The 20,642-nt window shown below is 36.7% G+C and overlaps 2 protein-coding genes across 2 annotated transcripts; both read right to left on the reverse strand.

Moving 5' to 3' along the window:
• Positions 1 to 229: 229 nt before the first annotated feature.
• Positions 230 to 637, reverse strand: LOC104116453 (uncharacterized). The gene has a single exon (XM_033661377.2). It carries the CDS (start codon positions 629 to 631, stop codon positions 302 to 304), a length of 330 nt encoding a protein of 109 aa, XP_033517268.1. The 5' UTR covers positions 632 to 637; the 3' UTR covers positions 230 to 301.
• Positions 638 to 2,710: 2,073 nt separating this feature from the next.
• On the reverse strand, positions 2,711 to 3,142 carry LOC138892106 (uncharacterized). Its single transcript, XM_070175801.1, has one exon. It carries the CDS (start codon positions 3,140 to 3,142, stop codon positions 2,711 to 2,713), a length of 432 nt encoding a protein of 143 aa, XP_070031902.1.
• Between the last annotated feature and the right edge of the window lie 17,500 nt (positions 3,143 to 20,642).

A 20,642-nucleotide genomic window follows, 5' to 3' on the forward strand; every position in this document is an offset into this window, starting at 1 on the left:
GTGAATATTCACCACAAATTTTCGAAAGATTGAAAATGGGAGAGGAAGCAATTGAAGTTGCAATCACTTCAAAATATAATAATTTTCACAAACCAAGCAATTGATTTGGGCACCCACACACCATTACAGATTAGATTCGGGCACCCCATATCTTTATTCCTTATTTATGCTCTTCGTATCCATGCCTCTTTTGGTATTCTTTACCTGATTATTTTATTTTTTGTGATAGTCTCTTTGTTGATACATTTCAGAATGAAAACAAAATTTTTTGGTACTTATTCTCTTTATCTTTTGCATTACATTAATTCAGCAAATGCCTTATTGCAGCTACAACATCACCTTTATGCTCTCTCAAAGTCCTTTCTGCAACCTTCTCGTTCACCTCTAGTTCATTTGCAATTATATCAATATCAACAACATTGATCTTAACAACAACTAGTTCATTTTCCCTCATCCACATAGCTTGAAGATCAGCTTCTTTGAATGCATAAATTGAAGCCATAGACGTTTGAACACGGGAGGAATCGAGCTGACGATCTTCGACATAGTCAGTGAGCTTATCAAGGGCTTTGCTTTGCTGCTGCAAATCCTTTAAGTCCACCATTTCTAGTGCTTCGTCTCCCGCTTCCATTTTTACTTTTTTGCTTTGACTATCAGATTCAGTTTTAGTTTCAGAGCTTCACAGATTTGACTTGAACTGCTAGGATTTTGTTTTTGTATTTTTTTATGTTCTACTTATAAGGGTGATGCAGAAGAAATAATTGTGGTGGTCATCGGTGGTCTCCGTCACCGGTGATGGCGAACTTTTCCAGTGTGGTCTTTGCCATTGATGATTCAGAAGTTTCAACGTAGCCAGCGATGATTTTTCGACATGCTCCGATGAAATTCCTATTCTTCTTGATGTTGTTGGATGAAGTTCCTGTTACGAACCATGGGTTCTTAGCTGATCTTGTCTGTTGATTCATCTTCTATTGCCCTTTAATTATGATGAAAAGAAAAGCTATGGTAGCAACAGAGAACCATGGGTTCTTTGTTTTTTTGTGTTTTTATTTTTCTTTTGTTTCTCTTATTTTAGTCATTTGCCGTGGAATCCTTGTAATCATGCTCTTTTTGCGCGTGTGTACCATACATTTTATTCACCTCAGCTTTACCTATGCCACGTAAGCTAGGTCAACCATCAGAGGGGTGTAAGATAGTGTGTTTTAGAAACTATAAATATCTAGATGAAACTCTATGGAGTGCAGGGACCGGGATGACAAACCGAAACAAGTACAATGGTCTACTAGGCTATTCTGCCTTAATTAATAGACCGACTAAAATTGGGATTGAATCCCATAAATGCTGGAAATATCAAAAAGGTGAATATGGGCTCATTCACTTGCCATGTATACCACATAAGATGCATCTTTGAGATGGCTACATGTGCAATTATTATTAACCCGCAACCTGGTGTTTTTGAGGTAATTTACTCAATAATTTAATTTAGAGCATAGTTTCCAGAATATTCAAGATAGTTTGTCTTGATAAGTTGGTTTAGCAAAATAATTTATTGAGTGCCTCCACTTAATAGCTAAACTCTTTCTTATGAGAACAAAGTTATCTATATAAGTTTGATATATGTTATATACAAAAGTATATTATATTTGCCCCTCACAAGTGGTGTACGGTCGGTTACCAAATAATTTCATCTTATTATTATTGATGTGCGGTGAATATTTTGATTAACACCATAACACACAAAGGTGGATTTCCAAAATTAAGGAAGCAAGTTAGTTTTTCTAACATGAGGGGAAGACATAATAAACAATTGAGAAAAGGTTACATGGAATGAATTATCATTTCTATATCAAGATCCTCGAATAAGATAATATGAACTTGAAGTTCATAAAAAGATTATTCATCTGCAATATATTGCGAAGTATGCCAAATGTATTTCCTGACCTAAAAAAAGTAACTATATTTTCACTGCAAATGCTCATATTTGAATAAGTCCTAGAAAAACAAAGTCTATGGTACGCTTAAAGCATATAGAAAAATTGATTTCAAATAAAATTCTTGATAAAGAAGACGAGCAATTGATCAAAAGATCATAATAAGGAGGTAAGTGACATAACACTTCATAAAATCTCGAGATAGGTTCAGGTACCTTAAAATATGAATGAAGAGTCTCTATGTTATGTCTTTATGAAAAAAGGAGGTTGGAACCGATATAAAATATTTGTTGACTACATTTATGATAACGCTATATATAAGTGTGGAGAAATAATTCAAGTAGAATTGGTTTTATATTAAATACATGTAGTTTTGGACCTGCAGTTCAAATACTTAAAAGTATAAAAGTCAATTGATAAACAATTGAGAAAAGATTACATGGAATGAATTATCATTTCTACATCTAGATCCTCGAATAAGATAATATGAACTTGAAGTTCATAAAAAGATTATTCATCTGCAATATATTGTTAAGTATGCCAAACGTATTTTCTGACCTAAAGAAAGTAACTATATTTTCACTGCAAATGCTCCTATTTGAATAAGTCCTAGAAAAATAAAGTCTATGGTACGCTTAAAGCATGTAGAAAAATCGGTTTCAAATAAAATTCTTGATAAAGAAGACGAGCAAATGATCAACTCTAGAACCCTGTAGCTGATCAAATAAATCATTATTGCGTGGAAACGGATACCTGTTCTTCACTGTAACCTTGCCCAACTACCGATAATCAATACATATGCACATAGATCCATTATTTTTCTTCACAAAAAAGACCGGAGCACCCCACAACGACACACTAGGCCGAATGAAGCCCCTATCAAGCAACTCTTGCAACTGCTCCTTCAGCTCCACTGGGGCTATGCGATATGGTAGAATAGAAATGGGTTGAGTGCCCAACAACAAGTCACTACCAAAATCGATATCCCTATCGGGAGACATGCCCAGAGGATCTGCTAGAAATACATCTGGGAAGTCTCTCACTACTGGAACGAACTCAACAGTGGGGATATCAACACTGACATCTCTCACAAAGGCTATATAAGCATCACAACCTTTCTCAACCATTTGCCTAGACTTTAGAAATGACACAACCCTGCTAGGAACATAATCCAATGCACCCCTCCACTCTAACCATGGCAAACCTGGCATAACTAACATCACAGTCTTGGCATGACAATCTAGGATAACATGATAGGGAGACAACTAGCACATGCCCAAGATAACATCAAAGTCAACCATACTAAGTAACAATAGATCAACTCTGGACTCAAAACCACCAATGACAACTAAATACGACTGTTACACACGATCCACAAAAATGGCATCTCCTACAGGCATGGACACATAAACAGAAGAACTCAAAGAATCATGAGATATATCCAAATACGGGGTAAAGTAAGATGACATATATGAATAAGTGGATCCTGGATCAAATAAGACTGATGCATCTATATGGCAAACCGGAACCATACCTGTAATGATTGCATCTGAAGCAACTACCTCTGTCCTACCAGTAAAGGCATAAAATCTGGCTTGACCTCCCCCTCTAGGGCGACCTTTACCCGCCCAGACCCTACCCCACCCTTAGCTGGTTGTGCGGGTGGAGTGGCAACTGGGTAGAAACCATGGCCTGAGAAGTCTGTGGACATGACTGAATCCGTGGATCCTGAGTAGTCTATGGAGGTTCACCCCTCCTGAGTCTGGAGCAATCTCAAACCATATGACGGATATCACCATACTCAAAGCAAGCTCTCGGTGGGCATGGCTACTTAGACTAGCTCGGCCCTGGTCAGTTGGACTGACCGCTGAAGGCACCCCGTGCAGGAGGTGCGGTAGAAAGTGGCTAAGCAAAGTGTGCAACCTACAACCTCGGAATAATCGGAGCACCACTAGAAGCTGGAAGTGCTGAATGAACTAGATGGATTACATAGCCTCTACCATGACGGGCTGTAGCTGCAGCATGGCCACCACTAAATCCTCCCGTACCTCGAGGCCTCTTGGCCTCCCTGCCCTCTCTCTCACGGTGCCGCATACCCTCCAAACTCTGTTCAATCTCTACATCCTACTGATATAGGATATTTGTATCCAACTATTAAGCCATGATGAACCTATATTACCATAGTTGAGCCCCTCGATGAATTGATAGGCTCACTCTCTGACCATAGAAACCAAGGCAGGTGCATGTCTGGAAAAATCACTAAATCAGATAGCATACTCTGACACTGTCATAGTACCCTAGCACAACTACTCAAACTCCGTGCGCCATGCATCCCTAAGGGTCTGGGGAACAAACTCTCTCAAGAATAACTCTGAAAACCGAGTCCATGTAAGGGAAGCTCCGTCAGCTGGGCTACCCTCCTCGTACACTCGCCACCACTAATTTGTTACTCCTGATAGCTGAAAGGTAGTGAAAGTAACCCCACTCGTCTCCAAAATACCCATGGTGTGGAGAATACTGTGGCACTTCTCTAGAAAGTCATGCGCATCCTCTGAAGCCAAACCATTGAAAGTGGGAGGGTGATACTTCTTAAACATCTCAAGTCTAAGTTGCTCCTCCTCAGATGTTGTTGCCCTAACTGCATGCTGAACTGGAACTTGATCGACAAGGACTCGCTGCTCTGGAGTATGGGCCGTGGGATTCTGAGCTCCTCTCCCAGCCTGAGATATGGCTGGTGCAAGTGAAATCAACCCCGCTTGAGCTAAGGTACTGAACACGCTCAAGAACTATGCGAGGATCTCTTGAAGTGCAAGGGTTGAAACAGGCGCCAGGGGTGCCTTCCCCCCAACTGGAGCTACCGGTGGCTCCTCTATTGTAGCTCGGGCAAGTGCTCTAGCTGCACCACGTGCACCTCATCAACCTCTGCCCCGACCCCGGACTTCCGTGGCTCTAGCACGGGCGTAGGTGCCTGATCATCGGATCCAGCAGTACGTGTCATCACCATCTGTGTGAGAATAAAAAGTCAAAGACTCAGTTTTCGAAGTCAACCAATTCGCACGATAATGAATCAAAGAAGTGAAGTTTTTCTAATAGTTCTTTAGTCTCTCGAAAATAAGTACAGACGCCTCTGTACCGATTCGCAAGACTCTACTTAACTTGCTTATGACTCGCAATACCTAAGAACTTAGAGCTCTAATACTAACTTGTCACGACCCAAATATTTCTTTGTAGGATGTCGTGATGGCATCTAGTCTCATAACTTGGCAGAAATAATTAACGAAATACTAAAACAAGTCTAATAAACTGATATAATATCCTAAAATAAAATCTAACCAATACATTCCCCAAAACCGATGGAAATGAGTCATAAACGCAAAGGAATGTGACACTGAGGCCTGCAGACGTGGAGCAGGTATACCTTGAAGTCCCCAAATATATAAACTCAAATCAACTCTAGCGTCCGGCATGGGCAGACGTACCTCGATCTGTACAAGAAGATGTGTAGAAGCGTAGTGTGAATACACCACAACGGTACCCAGTAAGTATCATGCCTAACCACAGTAGAGTAGTGACGAGTCCAGGTCAAGACATCTGCTAGGATATAATTGTCATGACCAAAAATCCAACTAATTGTGATGACACCTAACTCAATCCGCTAGGTAAGCCAATTAGTAACAATCCAACTTAAACGAGATTTACAGAGAAAATAAATGAGGAAATAGCTGAACTTTGATACAAAAATCCCAAGGATTGGCAGTACAAATCATGAGCTTCTAAGATTTAAAGTTTACAAAGATGGTATGAAATAAATACATCATCTGTTTGAAATATACATAAATAATTTTTTATAAATCTAAAGCTACCATGAACAAGAGGTAGCTACAACTGGAACACAGGTACATATTTTATGCCAGCTCCCGCCATACACAACCACATCAGCTCCAAAATATGCACGCAAGGTGAAGAAGTGTAGCATGAGTACAACCGACCCCATATACTCAATAAGTAACAAACCTAACTTTAGGTTGAAAGCAGTGACGAGCTTGGATAACAGTTAGAGACCAACACCAACAACCAAGAACAACTCGTAACAATATAATGAAAATCGTACAAGTAATACTCAAAGATAGGATGCTCGACTCATTCATAGTTATGGAAAACAGGCATGCTTTACAAGTATAACAGTAACGCCCAAATCTTTCACCGAAGTCACCAAAATATGTCAGTAAACTATGATTTTTTCCCAAAAACTTTCAACAATAGATAAAATGATCTATTATCAAATAGCATGAGGAATGTACATCTCTAAATGTGTATGAGAAGTCATAAATGTCACAATGCTGTATAGCATGAGTAAATGCATCTCTATGCCTACATGCCAAGTATGCATGTCAAATGTAATGCAACATAGTGATAAACCTATGTGCTAATGCTCTAGAAATATTCAACCCCACTCAACACCTCCCAATCACTCAACACTCTCAATCACTCAGTGCCTCCCAAGCGCTCAACACTCTCAATCACTCAGTGCCTCCCAATCACTCAACACTCTCAATCACTCGGCACTCGCACTCATCACTCAATGGTACCTACGCTCACTACTGGTATGTTAGATTCTGGAGAGGCAGATCCTGCACAAGCACTAATATAAACCAACATGGCATGTTGCAACGTGAAGCTCAATCCCATCATGAATCAATAAAGCACGTTGCGACGTGCAACTCGATCCCATAAATGCCACTCACAATTAGGACCTTAGCCTTACTCATTCATCAATCTCTCCAGTCTCTTGGGTTCACAAATTTCATGCCAATCAACCCAAACAATGATACATGATGTAACGATAAATGATAACAGAGTCTGAAATATGATATGCAAATGATGAATGAGACTAAGTACTTAATGCAATTTAAGCAAATAATTCAGCAGCAAAAATGACCTATGTGGATCCCAACAGGATAAGGATATAACCTAAACATGGTTTCTAACATGGATCACAATTCTATTATTCTAGCCCACAAAAATTTCATGGATAGAAACTATAACGGCCCGACTGGTCGTTTTGAGTGTTGAAGCCCTGTTCCCCCATTTATATCTTATTCAGTGCTCAACTGATGTTATGTAACTTACCGGGATGGTTGGTTTGGTTCCGGGGATATTTCAGGATGAATTGGGACACTTAGTCCCAAGGTTGGTAGCCTACAATGAAATAGTTGACCGGTTATTGACTTGTCTGTAAATGATTCCAGAATGGAGTTTCGATGGTTCCGATAGCTCCGTAGGGTAATTTTGTACTTATTAGTATGCCCGAATATTTATTTGGAGGTCCGTAGAAGATTTTGGCTTGAATTGGCGAAAGTTGGAAAAATGGAAATTTGGAGAGTTGAGAAGTTTGACTGAGCAATGACTTTGTGGTTACCGAGCTTGGATTTTGGTTTCGTAAGTTGGAATATGTATGTTGTGTCATTTATGACTTGTGTGCAAAATTTGAGGTTAATCGGAGTTAGTTTGGTATGTTTTGGCATTAGTTTTGAAAGTTAGAAGTTCATAAGTTCATTAGGCTTGAATTGGGGTGCGATTCATGTTTTTGATATTGTTTGATGTGATTTGAGGCCTAGACTAAGTTTGTATTCTGTATTAGGACTTGTTGGTATATTTGGTTGAGGTGCCGGGGACCTCAGGTGTATTTCGGATGGTTAACGGATTGAAATTTGACTTGAAGAAATGCTGAAGTCTGCTGATTTTCTTTGTTCTGGTTTCCTTCTTCGCGATCGTAAGGATAGGTCCGCGATCACGAAGGATTTTTTAGGACTGTTGGATTTTTCACTTCGCATACGCCAAGTGAGGAATGCGATGGGGGAAGTTGAGGAACTTGTGCTTCGCAAACCCGTGCAGTAGATCGTGTTTGCGTACAAGGAAGTGAGGCAGCTGGGGAGGCACATGATGGTGGATCGCGATCGCATAAGCTTGAGAAGTGGTTCTCCACATTCGCGACTGGGTTTACACGATCACGAAACAGGATTTGTGAGCTAGGCAGAGTTGTTCTACTCGATCGCGATTGTTGGTCCACGATCGCGAAAGCCAATAACTGCGCAGCAAAGATAAATTTAAAAAATCAAGGGTTTGAACCCATTTTTCATATTTTAAGCTAGAGACCTAGAATTTGGGCATTTTTTGAAGGGATTTTCAAGGTGTTGATTGGGGTAAGTGATTCTAATTCGGTTTTGGTTGTTATTTATGAATCTATCATTATTTTTGTCATTTAATTAGTGATTGGAGTTGGAAAATGTTTGGGAAAATGGTGAAACTTCTTAGGCTGAATTTTGGGGATTTGAAAGGCGATTTAAGGTCGGATTTGAATAATTTTAGTGTGGTTGGACTCACCATTGAATGGGTATTCGGATTTTATAAATTTTGTGAGACTCCGAGATGTGGGCCCGGGGTTGACTTTTTGACTTTGGTTAAAGATCTTAGCTTTATCATTTGAAGTCAATTCCTATAGTTTTTATTGATAATATTACATTATTTTTGGAAAGATTCAAGCCTTCTGGAGTTCAATACATGTGGGAAGGGCTTGCTAGCAGAGTGATTTGATTTGCTTGAGGTAAGTATCTTATTTAAACTCGGTTGAGGCACTAGTTAGCTGAATTGTTGTGATAGCTACGTGTTATTGGGTGCGCACATGCGTGGGGATGAACCCATGTGCGGGCACTGAGGTCATTTATTCATGTTCGGGTTGTATTTGGGCTCTTATAAGCCTAGAATTGACTGTTAAGCTTTAAGTTATGATATTTCTCATATTTGTAACAACTTGTGTGATCTATTTGAGCCATGCTGAGGCTACATAGAGGTGTAATCCCTGAACAAACTTGATAAATGCTTTTCTATGATGAAATTTCTGATTTGAGCTATGATAGAAAACTTTGCACATGCCTACACGTTAGCATGTCATTTATACCAGTCCATGAGTATGAGAATTGTTGTCCATTCATCACATACATGTATACTTGTTTAATTGCTCCTGTATGATATGTTTGGACCCGAGTCTTGCGACCATACTGAGCGGATTGTGTTATTGGCATGTGAGTTATCCGTACAGCACGTGAGCTATCCGTGCGAATCCATATATTGATGTTATTGGCACGTGAGTTGTTCGTGCGGGTTCTAATATTAGCACGTGAGTTGTCCATGCAGTACGTGAGTTATCCATGCAATACGTGGATACAGATCCTTCCCCCTAGGATCACACTCCTATGTTTCTCTCTTGATGGTGTACATACGATTATTGAGAATATTGATCGGTGGTTCGGAACGGATATGGAAAGTTGAGAAAATCCGGCCAGTGGTGTGTGGATTTTGCATTTTCTTGATCATTATTTGATTTAGCTGCTTATCACCTCTACATGCCATGATATTATCTGAGAAGAGTATTTGAGAAATTGTACACATGTACACACAGATGTTTTGTCACGAAACTTGATGAGTTAGTTTTCAATATTGTTCTGTACCGGTTTAAAGACGGAACTGCACATGTCATTAATAATTTATGCTTCTCTTACCTTGCCGTGTTTATTTACGATACTTATTGAGTACATTAGGTCTATTGTACTCATACTATACTCTGCACATCGTGTGCAGATCCGGGTACTTCCGGGCACGGAGGTTGCTAAAGTTTGAGCTTATTCAGTTCGGAGACTATCGAGGTAGCTGCCTTGGCGTCCGCAGACCTTGGCTCTCCTCCTTTTTCTTTTAGTTTCATTTATACTACTCTACCTTCCTAGACGGTGTTTCCGCAGTCAGACCATGTTATTGTATAGATGCTCATGTACTCATTGACACCCGAATTTTGGGGAATTCTGTACTAAGTTGCGGTGCTTTTCTTTCAATTATTATGAGATTTTAGTTACTTAAGCCTATTTCAGTTTGTTTTAAATTAAAGATGCTTGTTATTTGTGAGTTGTCGACTTGCCTAGTATCATGATATGTGTCATCACGGCACATGTGATTTTGGATCGTGACGGGAACAAGATTAGGTAACTACATAGTACCATAGAATCAACTGAGTCATAATTCACACAGTGCACGTCCACACGTCGCCACCTAGTATATGCGTCACCTCAACACCAAACACATAACATGTATATTCAGTGGTTCATACCCTCAACACCAAGTTTAGAGGTGTTACTTACGTCGAATAAGCTGAATCCAATACCGAGCAAGCCAAATAATACTCTAGAAATGCCATCTCGTGCGTACCGACCTCCGAACAGCTCAAAACTAGCCAAAAGCCACTCAAGAATATTAAATAATGCCCAAGTAAACAAACCCAATAGATAAAGGTGAAATCTTAAATCAAAAGCCCAAAGTCAACTAAAAATTCAAACCCGGTCTCACACCTCGGAATATGACAAAACTCACAAAATCCGATAACTCTTTCAATTACGAGTCTAGCCATACTAGTTTCACTTAAATCCGACTCCCAATCGATGCTCAAAACTCAAAAATTCACTTTATGAAATTTTAGAAAACAAATCCCAATTTCTCTTTTGAAATCATAAACCAAATGTCAAAAACTGGGATTAGATTTATGAAATATAATCAAAACCAAGTAGAGAACACTTACCCCAATTCACGTGGTGGAAATCGCCTCAAACATCGCCTCAATCTCAGTTCCATAGCTCAAAATATGTAAAAATGGATAAAACCCCTGAAAATAGAGTACTTATAATCACTGGATGAATCAATGAATCGCGATCGCAGAAATAACATCGCGATCGCGAAGAAGAAAATGCACTGCCCCTGAAATAGTCTACGCATTCACGAGCCTACTCATGCGAACGTGATGCCCACAGCTGCCAACTCTCCGCGAATGCGGACTGACCTACCGAACGCAGAGGAGAACTCACCAACTCCCAGCTCCCTATCTCAGCACAAACGCGATCGCGGTGCGCCGTATGCGAACGCAAACAGTAAGCAATACACCCCTAAGGGAACGCATTCCTAAAGACGCGAATGTAAATAAGAAAATTACTCAGCTCCATAATCCCTCTACGCGATCGCATCACCATCTTCGTGATCGCGAAGAACCATTGATGCATCACACACCAACAACAACCAGCAATGAAAACATGAAGAAAAATGGTCCAAAATCAATCTGAAATACGCCCTAGCCCCTCAGAACCCCCATCTGAACATGCCAACAAGTCCTATAACATACCACGGACCTACTCGAGAACTCAAATAACCCATAACAACATCAACACCATGAATCGCGACTCAAATCGAACTTAATAAACTTTGAATCTTTTAACTTCCCAAACTAGTACCAAACCTTATCAAATCAACTCGGAATGAACTCAAATTTTGCACACAAGTCCCAAATGACATAATGAGGCTATTCCAATCCACGGTACCATAATCTGAACCCGATATCATCATAGTCAACTCCCGGTCAAACTTATGAACATTCCAAACCTTCAAATTTCCAACATTTGCCAAATAGTGCCGAAACCTCTTGAAATATCAAAATGCAAATATGGGCATTTGCCCAAGTCCAAAATCACCATCTAACGGAACAATTTAAACTCTGATCCGGGGTCAAATACACAAAATTTAAACTTGGTCAACTCTTCTAATTTAAAACATCCTAGTTGAGAATCATTCTTCTAAATCGATTCTGAATCACCTGAAAACCAAAATCGATAATACACATAAGTCATAATACATCATATGAAGCTACTCAAGATTTTAAATGGCTAAACAGAATGCAATGCTCTAAATGCCCGGTCGGGTCGTTACAATAATGAACAGAATAAAATGTAATAACAAGACGTAGTGGAAAACGGAGAAATATGTAATATGAAGCAAATCAATAACACAGGCTAATGAAAGGGGTGTAAGCATAGAAATAACATAAATGAAGAACAATTGAAAAGAACCACAATGGTCATATACGGACAACAACTTATAGAAACAAGAAATATCAAACAAAAGGTGTTCCCACAAAATAAGTCATTGCAACATTGACATAAACAACAAAAATCACAACGAGGTACCACCTCGTGTACAACAAAAATCACAACTGAGATACCGCCTCGTGTTCACATTTCTCAATTTCAATCACAATCTTTCCTTATACTATCGCATGAGCCTTACATTTTTTCCAAAATAGCTACATGCACTTTAGCTCACCTTATGACGCCACGTGGCTTCATGTAATTCCCTTACAAGCAACACCCACATAAGTCCCACCTTATAGCATGTGTGTCAATATCACCTCATAATAACAACTCGCACCACAAGTGTCCATATGTCACAACTTGCTAATAATCAACAATATCAATGTTTTCACAATAATAGCTCATGGCTCCACCACAACGTATCCAAGAATATCAACGATAACAATGAATGTAAATTTTCAACAAGAAAGATGTATTAACAGTTAACACATCGCCTCAACGTGATAACGACTTTCACAACTTCAACACCAATAACTCAACAAAGAGAAAGATAATGTGTAACCACGAAACTAAATACAAATAACTCACACTGGAATAGATAACATGACTTCAAATAAGAGTAATAGCAATGAAAGAGATAACTGGTAACAATGACTTCAAATAATGATAATTAATAATGAAAGGGATGGAATGTATCAATAACTTCAAATAATGATGATCAACAATGAAAGAGATAACTTATAACAATAAAAGAGGCAACAAGTTTAACTAAAGCATAAGAGTAAATTGTCAAGATGTTAACAAAGTCATTTAACGCATGTAAGGATAGACTATCACAAGTAATAATAGATTGACTATGAGAATTTAGAATATGATATGACAATTCAATTAAAGCATAAAAAGAGTTTAAACCAATCAATTACCACGTACAACCCTTGTACCCACTCGTCACCTTGCGTACATGGCTTTCACATAACACAAATGACACAATCAATCCAAAATCCTAATAAGTAGTTTTCCCGCACAAAGTTAGGCAAGATACTTACCTCAACTAGGCCAATTCAACCCTCGAAAATAGCTTTTACCTTAAAATTGACCTCCACACGGCTCAAATCTAACCAAAATCGATTTAATATCATCAAACAATGTAAGAGAAATCAATTATAATAGATAACGTTATGATCTTTATATTTTCCCCAAAAAGTCAACAAAAGTCAACCCAGGACTCGTCCGGTCAAAACCTGGCTCCAATGGTAGATTCTGGATACCCATGACCCCACGAGTCCATATATATGATTAGTTTCCAAATCTCAGTCCCAATAGACTCTCAAAACTCAAATTATTATTTTTCAAAAACTTGACAAAATTTTACAAATTTTCACTTTGATTCATATGATTTTGATGTTAAAATCTAAGATATATTGATGAAATATGATTAAAAATAGATTAGAATCACCTACCCAAAGTTACTAGATGAAAATCCCCTCCCCAAATCGCCTCTATCGAGTCTAGAATTCTAAAATGAGAGAATGTGAGATGAAATCCCGACTTCCAGCCCTTTTGATCAGCTGATGATGTCACAATTATGACATGCGAACCCTTGCAATTTCAAATTACTACTCGCAAATGCGGCCAGTATCAGTCATATCCGGAGGTCGCAATTGCGACTTTGGCTTCATATTTGCGAAGCCTATCTCCTTCGCAAATGCGACTATTTTGTCTCAAATGCGAACTAGAGCTCTACCTGAACTTATTCGCAATTGCGATACTTGAGGACCACCTGCTAAGCTCGCAATTGCAAAACTGATGTTCACAAATACAATACCTGAAGCATCAGCACACCAGATTCTGCAATTGCAGTTCAAACCTTTTGAAACAAGTCTGAAACTCATCCGAGCCTTTGGGGATCCAAACCTAACATCCACACATGTCTAAAAATATCATACGAACTTGCTCCCATAATAAAAACACAAAATAACATCTAAAACTATGAATTGAATACTAAAATGCATGAATTTCAAAGTAAAGTTCAAGAATCTCTAGAATTACAACTAAACGTCTGAATCCGATCAAACCAACTCCAAATGATATCAAATTTTGCAAAAAAGTTCTAAATAGCATAACAGACCTATTCCAAGTACCAAAATCAAATTTCGAGCTCGATATTTAAATGTCAACTTGCGATGAAACTTTCAACTTCAAATTGCTAAATTTCGTTAAAACAGCACAAATCAACTTGCGTACTTTCGAAATCAATTCCGGGCATATGCTCAAGTCTAAAATTATGATACAAGCCTATCAGAGCCATCAAAATACCGTTTCGAGGTCATTTTCATAAAAGCCAAAGTTTAATCAATATTTCTAATATAGGCTTCTAAGCCAAGAATCAAAGGGTCCAAATCAACCCGAATATGTTCTGGAACGAAATTAATCAACCCCGCAAGTCATAAAATCATATACACATATGTGTGAAACATAAAAGGGGATAACGGAGTGCATATACATAAAATAATCAGTCGGGTCGTTACAATTCCACAACTATAATGGTCATTCGAGTTGTACCTACTTTTAAATAGTAGTGGATACCTCCTCCTTTTTTTTAGATCATCCTCATCCTTCTTCTTCTTCTTCTTCTTCTTCTTCTTAGTAGTTAAAAATAAAAGTAATTATAAATTTACATGGTGTTTGTGAGCAAGTTTAAAGGTGATTTATGGTGTTTTAAAGTAGTGAGTTGATGTGGCGCTCCTTTTTTTGCTACTGCTTAGGGTTCCTTCTTCTTCTTAATTGCAAAATGGGTTTGTTAGATTTGTTCTTTTTATGACAAATCGATGGTTGAGGTATGTTCTTTATGATATTTGGAGGTTATATTTCAAATTTGAGCTTATTTGAAATAGATTTAGGTATTGAACCGTGTATTGAAATATTAAAATTCGAAGAACAAGTTTCAATTTCTAGGTAATATGCACTTCAGACTTATTTGGCTTTAAGTGTATGAAAATATTGATCGCACTTCAGATCTATTTGGCCTTAGGTGCATCTTAAAGTGCATTTTTTTACTTCAGACCTAAGTGCATGAAAATATGACGCTAAGTGCATAAAAATATTTATTGTACTTTAGCTTTACTTGGCATTAAATACATCTTAAGTGTAAAATTTGCACTTTAGACTTAATTGGCTTTAAGCACATTACGTTCTCACTAATATTTTTTCTTCAACTCAGACCCATAAGTCCATGACTCTAAAATAGATAGACTTGTAAAATCTTATGCAAAGTAGGTTATTTTGCTGGTGACTTAAAAATTGAGTATAGATGCAAATGGTCCAAAATAATAAACTACAAATCCTATGATATGCTCAATCAGAAAATGCGATTAAAGAAAAAAAAAATCTACATGGTATAACTTAATAATGCACTCTATTTATCATTAACCAAAATGTATTAAAAATATTATTATTTATAGCCATTTTTTATATTATATAGCAAAGTACAAATATATACATCCCTCAACTTTTCCCTCAATCCCATCTCTTTTCTCCCTTAACTCTCTCTTTCTCTCTCCTCTCTTTCTGAAACCTTAGATCTGATTTGCTGGCGGAGGCCCACTAATATCGTTGTCCTAGATTCCGATTTAGTTAAAATGTAGCCTTTTTTCATCTGGTTTTGCCGCTCAAAAATCCTCTTTTGGCATTTGGGTTCTCCTTCTTTGAAATGCATGGCTTCTTCTAAAAGGAGAACTTTCAGAATCTAAGAATTCATGGTTTCTTCTCAATAATCTATGGCTTCTTCTAAAATGGGAACTTTCAGAATCTAAGAATTCATGGTTTCTTCTCAATAATCTATGGCTTCTTCTAAAATGGGAACTTTCAGAATCTATGGCTTCTTCTCCTTCTTTAGAATCCATGGTTTCTTCTCTTTCTTTGTTTGTCTCCTTTTTTAGTTTTAGTACAATGTATACAGTATTTTGCTTGGGCGGAAAACGCTATTTTCGCAGAACTTCTTCTTTTCTTTGCTACTGAGTCACATACAATGATACAAATACATTGTATTCTGTACAAATGCATTCAAATTGGAGTGTATTCCGTATTTTTCAATGCAAATACAACTTTTGTTTGTTGGTATTTTCGCATGTATTTATTTATTCCAAAGGTTATTTTTTATGGCAGATCCCTGTATTTTTTAAATTTTTGTTGTTTGAATACAGTCGAATTAAATATAGCAAATTGAATACAGTGTAAAAGCAGCTACAGATGAATACAATTAATTGAATACAACCGAATATTATTGTATTTGTGATTTTTTGTTGTTTGAATACAGTTAATTGAATATAGTAAAATTAAATACAATGTAAAAGAGTTATGAATGAATATAGCCGAATTGAATACAGTGTATACAACCTAATTGAATACATCAGTATATACCTTATTTCTTGATTGTTTGATGTTTGAATACAACAGAATTCAATATAGTGAAATTGAATACAATATAAAATATATAAGAGTGAATACATTCGAATTGAATATAGTGACATACATCCAATGAAAAATAATTAGTATCTAGGAAATACAATTAGCTAAATTATAGTTACGCCCAACAATAAGCCTCCAAACAATAGTCATTTCTGAAAGTTTTCAAGAAAAGAAGCATTAAAGGGAAATGGCCTAATCTATATACAAGACCGTGGTTGCAAGTTGCAACAAATTGAAACAACTTGGGCTAGTGAGTTTAAATAGGGCCTAATCGTTGGATCCCAATGGGCCAAAAATTCTCTTCAAGCAGGCAGTTTTTGGTAAAAAGGCGTATGGTAGCCACTAAATAAGGTGGTGTTTATTTTTTATTCACCAATTCTAATGTTGAGCAAAAATAGCCACTACTCTATTAAAATTAATATGAAAAGATATTTTTACCCTTTCTTCTATTTCTTTTATTCTCAAACCCTTCCTTTATATGCTTCTCTCATTTAAGTTCAGAGCCAAAATTTCATAGGCAAAATTTCGCTCCCTCAATATCGTTCCTGCATGAAACTCTCTTCTCTCGATTGAAGTTCAGAGCCAAAATTTCATAAGCAAAATTTCGCTCCTTCAATATCGCTCCTGCCCAGCCCACAACAATTTTCTGCGTATACTTTGTCCAACTTAATCTCTTCTCATTTGTCATCTTCTCTGCAGCGAACCAGCGTACTGGTATGTTTTCGATTTTGCTTTTATGCATTTTTCTTTTTGTATATCTCTAATCGTGATCAATGTTGTATTTGTCATCAAGTATGTGTGAAATGTCCAAAATAATGATTATAACTTGATTCGCTGAGGAATAAGGTGAAGATTTTTGTGAGAAAGTTATTGAGAACCTTTTGGTATTGAAATGTGTTTGTGGTTCAATCAATATATTGATTATGTAAGAACATTTCAGAAAAATAGTCCTAAGAGTTTGTAAACTAACTGTGTTTAGGAATTTTAGTTAACTGTGCTTCTATTAAAGATGCATCTAATTAGGTACTGTATTTTAGTTTTTTAGTTTAAATATTAAAGACATTTCAGAAAAATGGTCCTACGAATTTGTAAGCTAATTTTAGTTAATTGTGCTTCTATTAAAGATGCATCTAATTAGGTCCTGAATTTTAGTTTTTTAGTTTAAATATTAAGGACATTTTAGAAAAATAGTCCTAAGAATTTGTAAGCTAATTTTAGTTAATTGTGCTTCTATTAAATATGCATCTAATTAGGTCCTGGATTTTAGTTTTTTAGTTTAAATATTAAGGACATTTCAGAAAAATAGTCCTAAGAATTTGTAAGCTAAATTTAGTTAATTGTGCTTCTATTAAAGATGCATCTAATTAGGTCCTGGATTTTAGTTTTTTTAGTTTAAATATTAAGGACATTTTAGAAAAATAGTCCTAAGAATTTGTAAGCTAATTTTAGTTAATTGTTCTTCTATTAAAGATGCATCTAATTAGGTCCTGGATTTTAGTTTTTTAGTTTAAATATTAAGGACATTTCAGAAAAATAGTCCTAAGAATTTGTAAGCTAATTTTAGTTTATTGTTCTTCTATTAAAGATGCATCTACTTAGATCCTGAATTTTAGTTTTGTAGTTTAATTATTAAGGACATTTCAGAAAAATAGTCCTAAGAATTTGTAAGCTAATTTTAGTTTACTGTTCTTCTATTAAAGATGCATCTACTTAGGTCCTGGATTTTAGTTTTGTAGTTTAAATATTAAGGACATTTCAGAAAAATAGTCCTAATATTTACGTTCTATTTCCTTCTTTGTAGTGTGCTAATGGAAGGAGATCGTGTTTTCGAGTTTGATGATTGGCGTAATTCGATGAGCTATTGGAAAGGAGATTTTCAGTATAAAGAAACAATAAAAAGTTTCTTGTCGAACACGCAATGGAAGAAGCTGAGGGATGGTGTTTTCGGAAACTTTTTCCGATTACAAGGTGTGAAGTTCTGTGGTAGACTTATTCATTGTGTGTTGCTTTCAGAAATTATAAGGAATGACTCGCATTCAATGACATTCAAGGTTTTTGATCATGAAGTGAAGTTTACACGTGAAGCGTTCCAGATAATTACTGGGTTGAAATGTTCTTCTTCAGTGGACTTCAAAGTTTTACGTGAAAGAGAGAATAGGCTTTCGAAAGTCTACTTCCCTGGAAAGGATAGAATCGAGTTAGGGGATTTGTGGCATTTTATTACTAGTCAACCATATGGTACAACTGCATCATTTGTAGGCAGCCATGACGATGCGGTGAAGTTGGCAATAATTTATTTTGTTGTATCTGTGTTGATGGGGAAGCGCAAGAATCGGAATATATTTGAGCGGGTCATGAAAATCGTAGATGATGATGAACTCTGCTCTTCTTTCAATTGGGACTCTCTTTGTTATGAAAAGTTACTAAAATCATTGAAGAGCTGCTTGAAGCCCAAAAAAAATACTTCAGACAATGAGAATGAGAATGAGAAAGAGAAAGAGAAAGAGAAAGAGAAAGAGAAGGACAGTTATACTATACTTGGCTTTCCTTTCGCCTTCTGTGTTTGGATTATGGAAGTATTCCTAATTTTTCAGGAAAAATAATTTGTGAATTTCAGAGAATGTGGGTTCCCAATTAACGTAGGTTTTCTGTCTTTGAATACCATTACTTTTTTATTTGCTTATTTTTTCTTAAGAGACTTTTTTATTTTTATGGTTTTTGATTCAGAGATTATCGGAGAAGTTCAAAAAGGATATGGAGGTAGAATGTACTAGAATACATTAAAAAATAGCTTTATCAGAAAAAAGGATTCAAAATTACATCAAGGTAATATCCTTAATTTTCGTGCTTGTAACTCTAAGTTAAGGATACCATGTCCTTAATTTTTGAGCTTGTAACTCTCAGTTTAGGACTTCCTATTCTTAACTTTTGAACTTGTAACTCTAAGTTCAGGACTACATGTCCTTAACTTTTTAACTTGTAACTCTAAGTTCAGGACTACATGTCCTTATTTTTTGAACTTGGAACTCTAAGTCAAGGACTACATGTCCTTAATTTCTATGCTTGTAACTCTAAGTTAAGGACCAAGTGTCCTTAATTTGTGAGCTTATAACTTGAAGTTCAGGACTACCTGTCCTTAACTTTTTAACTTGTAACTCTAAGTTCAGGACTACATGTCCTTAACTTTTTAACTTGTAACTCTAAGTTCAGGACTACATGTCCTTAATTTCTGTGCTTGTAACTCTAAGTTAAGGACCAAGTGTCCTTAATTTGTGAGCTTGTAACTTGAAGTTTAGGACTACCTGTCCTTAACTTCTTAACTTGTAACTCTAAGTTCAGGACTACATGTCCTTAACTTTTTAACTTGTAGCTCTAAGTTCAGGACTACATGTCCTTAACTTTTTAGCTTGTAACTCTAAGTTCAGGACTACCTGTCCTTAACTTTTTAACTTGTAACTCTAAGTTCAGGACTACGTGTCCTTAACTTTATAACTTGTAACTCTAAATTCAGGACTACATGTCCTTATTTTTTTTAAGTTGGAACTCTAAGTTCAGGACTACCTGTCCTTAATTTCTGTGCTTGTAACTTGAAGTTTAGGACTATTTGTCCTTAACTTTTTAACTTGTAACTCTAAGTTCAGGACTACATGTCCTTATTTTTTGAACTTGAAACTCTAAGTTCAGGACTACCTGTCCTTAATTTCTGTGCTTGTAACTTCAAGTTTAGGACTATTTGTCCTTAACTTTTAACTTGTAACTCTAAGTTCAGGACTACATGTCCTTATTTTTTGAACTTGGAACTCTAAGTTCAGGACTAACTGTCCTTAATTTATGTGCTTGTAACTCTAAGTTAAAGACCAAGTGTCCTTAATTTGTGAGCTTGTAACTTTTTAACCTGTAGCTCTAAGTTCAGGACTACATGTCCTTAACTTTTTAGCTTGTAACTCTAAGTTCAAGACTACCTGTCCTTAACTTTTTAACTTGTAACTCTAAGTTCAGGACTACGTGTCCTTAACTTTATAACTTGTAACTCTAAATTCAGGACTACATGTCCTTATTTTTTTAAGTTGGAACTCTAAGTTCGGGACTACCTGTCCTTAATTTCTGTGCTTGTAACTTGAAGTTTAGGACTATTTGTCCTTAACTTTTTAACTTGTAACTCTAAGTTCAGGACTACATGTCCTTATTTTTTGAACTTGAAACTCTAAGTTCAGGACTAACTATCCTTAATTTCTGTGCTTGCAACTCTAAGTTAAAGACCAAGTGTCCTTAATTTGTGAGCTTG

The sequence above is a fragment of the Nicotiana tomentosiformis genome, chromosome 5, assembly GCF_000390325.3.
Source record: "Nicotiana tomentosiformis chromosome 5, ASM39032v3, whole genome shotgun sequence".
In the NCBI taxonomy this organism is placed as follows: domain Eukaryota; kingdom Viridiplantae; phylum Streptophyta; class Magnoliopsida; order Solanales; family Solanaceae; genus Nicotiana; species Nicotiana tomentosiformis.

Coding starts and splice junctions, on each gene's coding strand:
- LOC104116453 (XM_033661377.2), bottom strand. CDS start 631: ATGGAAGCGGGAGACGAAGCACTAGAAATGGTGGACTTAAAGGATTTG.
- LOC138892106 (XM_070175801.1), bottom strand. CDS start 3,142: ATGCCAGGTTTGCCATGGTTAGAGTGGAGGGGTGCATTGGATTATGTT.